Genomic DNA, 13,425 nt, shown 5'->3' with positions numbered 1-13,425 from the left:
TGATGGATTTTTCGGGGGGCATACGACTTCTTTCACCCTTTGGTCGTGCCAAGTATGATATCTTGTGGTGACTTCATCGGTAACCCTTCCCTGATCCACTCGGCAAGTTTTCTTCTAGTCTTGTGTAATTTTCTTAATTTTCTTTAGCGTTTTCGACTCTCCATACGTAAACTCTAACTGATTGAGCTGGTGAGTCATGGGCATGAATTGCTCAGATCTAAACTATCTTCGTACCATTATCAGTGCATAGTTAATGGCTCCGCATGGTCCTATCAGCGGCACCCACGGCTTGTTTTAGCATTTATACATCATTTGCATTCGCGGCATCCATGGAGCTCTCCAAGTTACTTCAACGCTCATTAACCTCCGGAGATTTGCGACCCACTCTTCTTTCCTATTGCAGTCGGGCCATACACTTTCGCAGAACTCAAGGATAGGGCAACTTGCAAACAGATAAGGCTTTCGAAATTTGCTCTCTTTGTATTCGAAATGGTTTTTGACCCATATGGTTAAGAGTTGGGCACATCTAATGAATCGTCCCTAGCCTTTGCGCCGACAGAAATTCAAGGATCTGAAGGTTTCAGCTAAGATGGATGGGGCCGGGTTGATGCTCCTTGTCACCTGATCAAAGAAGTCTATGACTGATACCTCCACATAACCTAGAACCTTCGGGAAGATCACTAAGCCATAGATTGCCATCGCGAAAGCTAGGAGGCCTTGTTCATCCTCCGTGTGTTTTTTAATATATCCGTTCAAGAAACTCCACGGAAGGCGTTCTGTGTCTCATTTCTTCTTCAGGTGTTGATCCACTTCTACCGTAGTCATTCCTAGCAACTTAGCCAACTTCTGCCGGTGCCCTGTCTTTTGGGCCCTCTAATAGATCTTGTCAGGCTGCATGTGATCTATTTGGAGTAAAGAGGAGTACACTTCTATGGTAGGAGTCATGTCCACCTTGTTAAAGACAAAGCAACAGTATGAAAGATCCCAAAATTGGACGATGGCTTGGAGCATCTGGTCATCAACATGTACATATAGGAGCCATGCAATGTGTCCATACTTGCTTTGAAAATTGTCTCGGTGAGCATGTCTCCATTGTTCCCAATTCTTATCATCTCTGTGAAGTCATTCTGCTGAAGGTCTAAATGAACTCTCTCAGGTAAAGTTGGGATATGTCCTTGGGTCAAACAGTCTCCTTTTTCTTATTGAATCTGCCCCATCTGTAACTCTATCTCATAGTCATTTCTGTATATGTTGAGTGGACCTGTTGATGACGATGCCATGGATGTAACCGGGATCTCTTAGGTTGGATATTGTGTAGCCAATATTTCTCCTATATGCAATTACGATGCATGCAAATGAACATGTAACATGCACTTGACAAGCAAAATAAACTTAAGTTAGCACGGTAAAAAGAAAGAGTGGAGTGTTTAAAATAATGAGAGAATAATAAGCAATATCATGGGTATTACTAACGTCATTAGACATTATTTACTCCATGATATTTTATTATCTCGTGGCAAAATTTAAAATAGAGGGAGTGAAAGAAATTCCTTCGTGTGTACCTATTTATAGGGTATACTCTCACGGGTATGGCCTTACCTAAGGTTAAGCTGCTCTTGGTATTCTATATGTTGAGCGGGGTTTATAAACAAAGCTAAAGTTCCCAAATCATTCCTCACTGTCGTCCACGCGGACTAGTAAGGCACCCCGATCCTCACTCATTACAGGCTTCAAACGGACTAGGTTCGATTTGAGTGGGAGTCTTCACTAACCTGTGCGTAGGTTATCATCTCACGATAACGTAGCTATTAAACTTCCTCCTAAAAAGGACATAACCCGGGTGGAGGGTTTATGCATGAATGCAAAATATGCTGTGTGTGTGAAGGAAAACATCGAGTTCGGAGTAACATTCTCACATCCCTCTATCCTAAATCCCCACAATTATTAAAAGCGATAAAGTAACAAATGCGAAATAAACAAATGCACTAAACAAAATATGCAGAACAAATCATCAACACTAAGGAAACATCGAATTATTTAAAGCCTTGGATAACCTATTATTATTTAATGGTTCGACTCTCGGCAGTCCCCAGCGAAGTTGCCAGCTGTCGTAACGTGCGGTCCGGGAACTCGACCCTCAGACGCAATGTGAAAATTCTAAAAAAAAATAAGAGTCACCACCAATCTTTTTTACTAGGTGTGATTGGCCACCTATTGACTCGATTCTAATCGACATAGTCTTAATTAGATTTAAGCCCACCGAAAGAATCTTAAACTGGTATACATTTTTTGAGATCTAGGTTCGGGAGTATTGTTACGCCCGGGGAAGGATTAGCACCCCCGGAACGCCCGTTCCATGAACGGTACTATTTTTAGATTATCCTATTAGGCTTTATTTTTTAAGTTTATTTTATTTCCTTAGCTATTATTCACTTATTTTATCTCCTATTCAACCTAAAATGGAATGCAAATGTGAGGTAAGATGAAATGCATGACGTGAGATAAAAATGTCGGACGAATAACCTTTTATCGAGGATATTTTCCCGAATCCGCCCATCATACTGGTGGGACTCGGGGAATTCTCTCACCTAGGGAATTATCCGATAAACTCGCCTTCGCAGATTTAACGAATAATTCTCATTATCGGGGTCACCGTACGTTTTTCTTTAAAAATAACGTTTTCGTGCATAATGAACCTAATTCGGGCAAAAGCCTTTTATTAAAGATATTTCTCGAGCCTTCCCATCATACTGGTGGGACCCGAGGACATCTTTTCACCTAGAAAACTTTTCGAGAAATACCCACCTTCGCAAGATTCTCGGTAGATCCCATCATCGGGGCTTAAACTCGAAAACAGAAATATTTATATGCAATGGTATGTATGATGCAATATATATGTATGCTATGCTAATGTAATTATCTTTTTTTTTCATTTATTATTATTATTTTATTATTTTTATTTTATTTCATTTTTTATTATCATATTTTTCTATTTTATTTCTAATTATTATTTTTTCATACTTTACATTTTTTATTCTAAGTTACTCTTGTATTTTCCTTTGATAATTAGATAAATTGTTTATGATTCCATGTTACTTTAGTGACAAAAATTTTATATTTTATATTTTTATTTATTATTTTTTTATATTATTATATTATTATATTATTATATTTTTTCGTGAGCAATCTTTTATCCAAACCTCAAGCCTAAAATCTTGTTTTATACATCTATATTTAATTCTTTTTTTTCTTTCTTATCTTTGTCTTCACATTTTTTTATAATATTTATTAATTCATAGTTTGTGCCACTTGATATTTAATGCTTAGTTTTAAATTAGTTGTTGTTTTAGATTTTTTTTATTATTTATTTATTTTTCATTTTTCTATTTATTTTATGTCATGTATATTGTATTTTTACAAATTTATTATTTTGTTATATATTTGAATTATTTTTATCCTTTTTTTATCTATTGTTATTTATTTATTATTTTTATTGAATAACTTTTGTATAATCAAATTCTTTATTTATTAAAAATTTCAGGATCTTGAAATCGAGGCTCTCCCATCGTACTAGTGGAGCCTTGATTCGAATTTCGTACCTAGGAAATGTGGGCCCAGGATTGCGACTTCTCGCGTCCCGACCAACTATCCCATCCTCGGTATATTATACTTGTAGTTAATGTCATGGTATTTTTTTATTTTATTATTTATTATTATTTATTTTATTTATTATTTTTTTATGTTTTATGTATATACATATATATATATATATATTTTAAGAGTTATTTTTATTTGTAGTAAATATTCTCCTAAGCTTACGTTCTTCGTATAACAAAACTTTCTCTAAAATGTTTTTACTTTTATCATTTTTACATATATTTTGTTATCTTTATTTTTACATTATTCTATCTTTTAATAATTTTCCGACCCTAAGAATATTATCGAAAAAATTTTAGAACATTATCCTAGCATATTTTAAAATTAATCCTACATCATTAATGCTTAAACTAAATAGATAAGATTAAATCCTAGGCAAGCAATATCACAACAGCCCAAGTAGCCCAAATCACCACAGATCAGTTTGGCAAAGGAATGAGATTTTTACCTGACTAGGCTAAACTGGCCCAAATAGCCGGTCTGACCCGTGATCCCTCCAAAGCCCACTGTCCAGTCTCTTGCCCAGCAGCCTCCAAGTGCCAAAACTACATTGTTTTGATGTCCTAACCCTACGTATAAAAAGGCTTTTTCTTCACCATTTTTTCATTTTCTCTCCTCAACTTCTCTCTCTAAAACCCAAACTCTCTCCCTTCTCTCTACCAAGCAGCCGACCAACTCCCTCTCATCCCTCTCTACCGCAGGTGCCAAAACTCTCTCCTCTCTCCCAAACGTCGACAGCTCCTTCTCTCTACCAAGCCGCTGGCAGTTCTCTCTCTTCTTTCTCTACCGCCGTCTCCAAAACTTCGAATCTCTTCTTTTCATTCACTTTCTCTCTCTTCTGCAGGAGCCGACTAGATCTTCTCACTCTAAACTCCCTACTCGCCGATCGATATTTCTTCCTCTCTCTCCCTATAGGCCGATCGATCAGACCCACTCTCACTTCCTTGTAGCCTAAAAGCTCTCTCACCCAAACTCTAACACCCCCCACCGGCGGCACAAGAAACCCCAAAATCCCTCTAAAAAAAAACAGCTAAAAATTTCCTAAAAAAAACACAGTTTTTTGCCTTATCTCATTGTGATTTTTTTTTATTTTGATTTTCTTGATTAAGTATTTGTGGTTGTTCTTGGCTGGTAGACTTAAGGTTTTTTTTGGTTTTTTTTTTTATGTTGCTGGGTTTTTGGGTTCAGATTTTTGCAAGTTGTGGCTCTCTCCCTTGATCCGTTGCTATAGTGGGGCTTTATACACTAGGCTTTTGGCCGAGTGTAGTGCCTCCACTACCCTGCCAGTCGTACCCTCTCCCCTTTTCTCTTTTTTTGTTTTTTTGTTTATTTTTCATTTACTTTTAATTAATTAGGATTTTTTCTTTTTTACAGTGTTTACAACACTTAAACAAAGAACTCATCTTAGTCTACATCAATCAGCATTTTGCCTTAAAGCAAGGGAAAAACGTTGATGCTTGAAAATGGAAACAACTAAAATAAGTTTTATGCTTCAAATACTTCGTCTTGAGGCTTCCTAAGAATATTTTTTACGCTTACGTTGAGACTCTAATAAAAAAAAAAAAAGGAATGATGAAAGCATCATGAAATAAATTGAAACCTTAAAATCTATTCGGTAAAGTGACGAGATTGAAAATAGCAACGGTAGTAAAGTGTGACATGATAAGAAGAAAAAATAATTAATAAAGATATTAATTAAAAATCGGGCGTATTTATAATTTACAAATAATTGATATTTGAATTAATTTCTAAGAAAAATTTATTAAAACCAATTAGGGTTTGGTTTGTGCATTAAAATAGTAATATATGTTGATTATTATTTATAATATATATTTATTAATAAATAAATAATTTGAAGAATATTAAATTTAAATTTAAATAAAAAAGGAAATTTGTAAAAAGAAACAAAGAAAGAGAGTAGTAAATAATCGTGTGGGTAAAAAATGGGGGGAAAGTCAAATATGCAATGGGGTGGAGATTTCCTTGAGCCCGTTGGAAAATAGAGACTTGCTGCCATAAGGTGATGCATTTAGTGTCACCTTGTCTCACCAAATGTCACATGTCATTTACTCTGTCTATTATAAATATTTAAGATTTTCTTACCTATTCCACAAGAGATTGAAGCAATTTCAAGGTTTTCTTACACTTTTAAAAGTTGTAGTATGATCAGAAACGATCACTGCACATAATGTAATTCATGATTTTGCCATTTGTGTGGATGGAACAGTTGTAGATTTGCTGAAGAATGAGGAAGCGCATGCTATTATAGGGCCGCAGTGGTCAGCGGAGGCTAGGTTTGCGATTGAACTAGGTGAAATGGCTCATGTTCCCGTGGTTTCATTTTCAGCAACAAGCCCTTCACTTTCTCCAACCCAAAATACTTACTTCATCCGAACAGCCCAGAATGATGCCTCCCAAATCAAGGCTATTGTGGCCATTTTGAAACAATTTGGATGGCCTCAAGTTGTTCTGATACATGAAGACACAGAATACGGCAATGTGATAGTTCCTTATTTATTTGATTCATTACAGGAGAACGACATTAGGTTTGCATACAAAAGCAAGATTTCTTCTTCTGCTAAAGATTTCGAAATTTCAAGAGAACTGAACGAGTTGATGACCCTGCAGACAAGGGTATTTTAGTGCACATGACTAGTTCTCTTGGATCTCGTCTGTTTAGACTGACGGATAAGGCTGGAATGATGACTGAAGGGTATTCATGGCTTATAACTGATGGCATATCCAATTCAATGGAAGACTTGGATCCTGCAGATATTAAAAAAATGGAAGGTGTGCTGGGAGTAAAGGCCCATGTGCTTGATACAAACGTTGTCAAGAATTTCAAAATGAGATGGCAAAGAAACATGCGTTTGTTGAAGCCTAATAGTTCGTTAGGTGCGTTAAACATCTTTGGTTTTTGGGCATATGATACAGTCTGGGCATTAGCCACTGCAGCAGAGAGGATTGGTCCTACTTTCTTGAAGGTATACACTAATGGAAGTGTGACAGATATTGCAAATATTATAAGTATTTCTAAGATTGGTCCAAGATTTCTCAATGAAATCTTAAACACCAAATTCAAAGGACTTGGTGGAGACTTTCACTTGGTTGATGGGGAGCTACAACCTTCAGTATTCGAAATATTCAATGTAATTGGAAAAGGACAACGAATCGTTGGATATTGGACTCCGAAGGAAGGAATATCACAAGAAATACGTTCAACTGAAAGCGTAGCTAGCTCAGGTCTTAAAAACATCATATGGCCTGGAGACACGACAAAAATACCAACAGGCTGGGCTATACCCAAGTTGAGAATTGGTGTTCCAGCGAAATCGGGTTTCACCGAGTTTGTGAAAATAGAGAAGCATGGTACAAATGAGACCCTCTGCAAAGGCTTCTCCATAGACGTTTTCGAGGCTGCATTGAAGAAATTGGATTTCAATGTTTCTATGATTATGTTCCCTTCATGAATGACGAGGGAAAGTCCAATGGTTCTTACAATGACCTTCTCCACCAGATTGAGCACAAGGTTAGAACAAAGCTTTCTTTATCTATCTTTTCTAGCTATTACTTGTATAATACGTGGATACAAGGTACAAAGATATGCACATTTCTTGCACTACGCTTGGTAAGAAACGAAGAAAAATAAAGGATGGGAAAAAGGTTAGGAAAGAAAACAAAAAGAGAAAATCTAAGTTTTTTTTTTTCTTTATTTCATTTAAAAATGTATAAATTCATTCATTTTCTTTACCTTTTTATTTATTTCTTACCAAGATAAAGAAGGAACAAAAGAAACATTATTTTCCTTTCACTCCTTTTCTTTCTTTCTATCCTCTTTCCCTCATCCCTCCTGCCAAACAATAGTGTTAAATTTTGCCTTTGTTTATGACTTATTTTATCATGAGAGGATTTAGATTGTTGATGCAGTGGTGGGAGACACAACAATTATTGCCGACCGTACATCATATGTCGACTTCACATTGCCTTACTCCGAGTCCGGAAAAGTAATGGTCGTACCCATCAAACATGAAAAGTCAAAAACTCTGTGGAGTTTCTCATACCCTGTAAGCTGGGATCTTTGGTTGGCAATTATTTTGTCATGCATCTTCTTTGGTCTTGTCATTCGGATTATGGAGCGCCATCACACAGCAAACACAGGATTTGGAGGGCCACCTAGACGACAGCTTGGCATGATCTTGTGGTTTCCATTCTCATCTCTAGTCTTTCCTCAACGTAAATCTTTTTACTTTTGAATGAAAATCTTCTTTAAATTCTAAATGTCAGATGGTCATGCATTCCTCTACAGTTGGTTGTGACCTTAATTTATTGTTAGGTACCAGGTTATCAATTGCTATTTTCTATCATGTCAAACTTAAACTTATGTTGCCTGATTGTTATATCTCGTTTCAAGAACAACTTTACATTTTTCAACAATTACTTATAGATTATTCCAACTATTTTCTCTTGAAAATTATTCATTCTGATGATACTTGATACATATTCCAAAACCAACAAATTAAGGAACCAATTTTATGTTTTCTTTTCTAAGCACTGTGTATTTCACTGTTTTATGTTCTCTTCTTTTAACAAGGAGCTGCTGCTCAATGGCTACTCCAGATTTGTGCTGGTCATGTGGTTGTTTTTGGCATTTATCTTGATGCAAAGTTACACAGCAAGCTTGTCTTCAATATTGACAGTAGATCGGTTGCACCCACGTCCGTTAGCGTCCAAAAGCTCAAAGAAAAAGGTGACAATGTTGGATACCAAAACAGTTCCTTTGTGTTAGACTTCTTAAAGAATCGGTTGAAGTTCGATGAGTCCAAACTCAAGCCATATGACACTGTTGCTGATTATCACAAGGCCTTGTCTAAAGGAAGTGAACATAACGGTGTTGCTGCGATCTTCGATGAGATTCCTTATATCAGGCTCTTCCTTGCTAAACATGGTTCAGAATATATGATGACTGGCCCGATGTATAGGACTGATGGGTTTGGATTTGTAAGTTTCTCTCTTTTCTACACTATAAAATAAGTTAATTTACTTTTCTACCACCATTCTTGAAAAAGATAATTAATTACATTGAGGATTAACTCTTCCAGGCATTCCCGAGAGGCTCCGCTCTCGTCTCTTATATTTCAAGGGCAATCTTGAAAGTCAGAGAGGATACAATAATGGATAACATTGAGAAAAAGCATTTTAAACATCAGATTACATCTTTATATCCGGTTGCTCCAATCTCTGCAAGTAGTCCTAGTCTTTGTGTACGTAGCTTTGGTGGTCTCTTCATCATCACAGGGATTGCCACATTGTTAGCCCTGGCTTTTTCAGAAGGCTACTTTTCGGAAAAACTTGTTTCAATGGCAAAAAATTATGGCCGAAGATATCTTTCTTCTCGAGCTCCAAATATTGAAATTGAGCTGGTAGCTCATTCAATAACTATGGTGGACGATAGTGCACATTCTACTAATGAAATTCAAAATTCAGGGGATTCTTCTGAAGTTTTTAACCACAATGAGGGAAGTGTTCATCAAGAAGATGCAGTAACTTGATCTGTACATATTGTGCCTGTTTATTGTCAGTAACTTGATCTGTATTATATTATCTGTAGTAATATATGATATGCTAAGACTAAAATAATTACTTCTGAGTTTACCTGTTTCATTTCTGTGAACGTTGGTAGCATTCGTCAATATCTAATGGATTGACTGTATTGAATTTTACTAAAAAGGATTTGCAGAAAATTAAGTTACAAAGAATGAGCTTTGACACAATTAAAAAAAAGATTAGTGAATTTTGCAAGGACTAAGATTCTCGAGAAAAATTAGGTGGAAAACGACTTTCGATGTTGGTGTTGGTTATCTGGTTTGTAATTATAGCAACACAAAGTTACATTGCAAGAGCCTTGCATCAATGTTCCATTCAAGGGCAGTTTTACATGGTAACGAAGACAGATAAAATGGAAATAACTATAAAAAAAAAAATTACCTGGGAAGCCAAACTACTACTTGTGATCAAGGCGCGACCAACCTCTTCATATACGTTCGGGGGACTCTCCATCATCATAGGAGCTCCTTCAATACTCTTGATTTTTACGTCCAAATTCCCTTATTGTCATTGTTCTGCTTTAGACAACAACCATCTTTTAGATTTTTCTGAAGGTGTAGATTTACATTATTTATTTATTTTGTCTTTCATCAAAATCAGACTAAGTTAAATTAGTTGTGATGATAAAATAATATTATAGTCTATAAAATGATTTAATAAAATATTATATGTGGACTTAATGGTGTAAGATTAAAAAAAAATCTAAATCTGATGATAGGTAGCTCTAAGAATTCACCAGACGAAGGTAAGGCACTAAATTGAAAATATTAAAAAACTCATCCATTGGAGCGTTATAAATTGACGAGGAGGAAGATCCCAATTCACTAAATTGTAGCAATTAACCTAGCGAGTGTTGTTTCCGCTGTCATATCATAGAATAAAAATATTAAGTACACGTTTGTGTGTTATAAGTTTCTACTACGGCAAATCTTGTATTTCATATTTAAGAATTGGTATCAAAACAACGATATTTAAGAGTTAGAATCCTAAAAAATTATATATTGATTATATAAATCATAATTGCATATTAAGTTCCTATGTTGATATTAAATTTTTCTAGCTTTTTAAACCTACCCTCATCTAGGATTATTTTTAACTCGGATCTAAGGCTTAATTCAATAAATAAGCTTGAAGTCTAGTTTGTTAATTGTGTCAAAGCTCGATTCTAAATTGCTATATGTTACAGGGAAATCTAACTAACTAACAATATTGTAATATAACTCTAATTATACATTTGCACCCGAACATTTGGCTCATTAGTTGGTGCATGATCCCCCTACCTAAAAAGCAGGGTTCGAATTCTCCCTCTCCCAATTATAAAAAAAAAAAATTCTAACTATATATTTGGCACTCAATATGGTATGGTACATGCCAACTTGAGTTTGGAAACTAAGGCAAACTAAGTTTTGAAATCAACTAGTGATGACGTAGTGACATAGTGAAACACGGTACAAACGATGACGATGTAATACATGTGATAAATGATGTGATTGTTGTAACGTACAAGTCCAAGAACCCGACCACTAGATGTGGATAACTTAAGGAGTCGCCACCAATCTTTTTTTAACTTAAGTGTAATTGGCCACCTATTAAATTTGTTCTATTCGACAGAGTTCTAAATCTACTTTAAGCCCGTCTAAATAATAATAAGCCAGTTTACGTCTTTTGTTTAGAGTTGGGTTCGGGAGTATAGTTACGTACAGAGAAGGATTTGCACCACATTGATACTCGTTCCACGAACGGTACCATTTAATCATATGTTATCCTAACCCATTGATTTTATTCTTATATTTTCTTAATTATTATTTATTTATTTTATCTTTTATTCTATTAACAAATTAAAATATTTTATTTGGTTTTATAGGTGTGACATGCACGTGATGTAATTGTGAAACGCATGTCATAAAATTGAGGTAATGTCAAACGAAAACCTTTAATTAAGTGTACTTTCTGAATTTGTCCATCGTACTAGTGAGATCTGGGAGTATTCTCTCACCTAAACAAATACCTAGGAAACTCGCCTTCACAAGTTTAACGAGTAAATCCCATCATCAAGGTAGTTGTTTGCAAGTAAAAATAATATTTTTCATGAATGCAAAGCCTATTACAAGTGGAGGCCTTTTATTAAAGATATCCTCCGAGCCCTCCCATCATACTAGTGAGACTCGAAGGTATCCTTTTACCTAAAAAATTTTTGAAGGAACTCGCCTTCGTAAGTTCTTTCAAAAAGTCCAATCATCAAGGCTTTGACTCGTGCGCACAATACGCCTACATGCCATAATATTTAACAATGCAATAATGAGGTGTGATGTATTCATAAATTTCAATATTCGTTTTAAACTTTCTCATAACTTTTTTGTTATTTCTTTAAAAAAATTTTATCTTTATATCATATATTTCATGAATAAATATTTTATTTTATTACATATTTTTATATATTGAGTATTTATCTATTTGCTATGTACATTTTCCTTATACCTAAAGGCTATTTCTTTAATCAAACATTTTATTTTGGAATTATTATTATTTATGCATATATTTCTTATCACTCAGTTTTATTATTATTTTTTCTAATTACCTAATTTATTTTTTTGACTAACTATTTTTTTCTCTTTTCTCATGGATCTATTTTTTATGATTATATACATTTTCTTTTTATATTTTAGTTATATTGTCACGACTCGGAACCATCCTTTAGTCTGTGACAACCGTCGCGATGTCCCGATAAGCACTCATCCCCCGAATACCATATCGAGACCTTGCAAGGCTTTCGTACCAGTTTCTTATCTCCCCTGTGGTTAATCGTTGTCAAATGTCGTATTTTAGAGGCTTTTAAGCCTTTTTTCGATTTAAAACAGTGAAAAAATAAATTTTACTTCACATGGGGCATTTTGGTCATTTTTTATCAAAAATTTCAAATTCGACCAAAATGTAGTACTTAAGCGAGAAATGCATATTTCGAAATCGAAACTAAATTTGAATGTCTAAAACGTGATTTAAAATGGAATTACAACTATTTAAATAAAATAAAAATATTCGACAAAATATTCTATTTTCTTACAAATTAATATTTATAGAGTATTCTGAAAATGATTTTTAGTAACGTAAAAGTTAAATATATTTATACAAGCTATAATACGGAAAACCAAAGTATGAAATTTAATTTACAGTGCTACATGGGCTCACAAATGAACAAAAGTAGTAAAGACAGTAAACCTATAGTTTTTGAAATAGTATGGCCAACTATAGTTCTCGACAATGTCTGCTATCTACAGGCTAACCCGGCTTGAAATGATGGGATAAAAAAAAGGGTGAGATTATAAAATCTCAGTGAGTAAACAAACATCATCTAAATAATCTAAAGGCGAGTAAAGGGAGATTATTAAAAATAATTTATTTCAGCAAATTTCTCACAACACGAATATTCATTTCAACCAAATAATCAATATGGCTCGTGAATTTCTCAAAACTTGGCTCATGTCAAATCTTGTACTCGGGGACACCTGAACCACGGGTATCCAACCGAGTCCGCCAAAGTTGTGAAAAATTTTATATAATCATAAAACTTATTTTTATTTAAAAAAAAAAGTCGTTCCTTGGCATTGACTGAATCTCACTTCACGTGGTGGTTAACGTGAAGTGCACTAAAAAAGCCCACCTCAAAAGATACCCTACGCGCCTCTACGACTGAGGTGAGAATATAAAGGAGTTTACTGTGCCCCTCTAATAGGCTGGTCCACGAAACCCCGCCACTGCAGTAGCTAATCTTTAATCCGCCAATTGATTAAATCTCAATGGCATAGCATGGCAATTACATTACTAACCAATTTATCAAGGCAAAACAGATAGTTCATATTTTTCAACACAAGTATAAATTCAACCAATCATACCAATTTATCACAAGCCATTTAATTCAAATCATAATTTACAATAAATCACATGGTCTCCAATTACTCAAATTTTCAAATCCAACATTCTATTTTCAAATCAATTTATAAAAAATTCAATTTATTTTATAATTCCATTTATTTTATAAATTCATATTTTTCTCATAAAACAAGAAATTCATCATTTAAAATAATTTTCACAAATCACAAAATTGAATAAAAACTACTCTAGATAATTCAGACGATAATAGGTTTACTCACAGGTTTCAAAAGTTCA

General features: G+C 34.5%; 1 protein-coding gene across 1 annotated transcript; it reads left to right on the top strand.

Annotated features, from left to right (window-relative positions):
• LOC108663231 (glutamate receptor 2.8-like) lies at window positions 7,124–9,206 on the top strand. The gene is made up of 4 exons (XM_018126816.1): window positions 7,124–7,186; window positions 7,572–7,890; window positions 8,249–8,655; window positions 8,757–9,206. Exons 1-4 carry the CDS (start codon window positions 7,124–7,126, stop codon window positions 9,204–9,206), a joined length of 1,239 nt encoding a protein of 412 aa, XP_017982305.1.

This window comes from Theobroma cacao, chromosome 9 (assembly GCF_000208745.1).
Source record: "Theobroma cacao cultivar B97-61/B2 chromosome 9, Criollo_cocoa_genome_V2, whole genome shotgun sequence".
Taxonomy (NCBI): Eukaryota; Viridiplantae; Streptophyta; class Magnoliopsida; order Malvales; family Malvaceae; genus Theobroma; species Theobroma cacao.
Note: the sequence above shows the minus strand (reverse complement) of the source record. Positions and strands in the feature narration are given on the sequence as shown.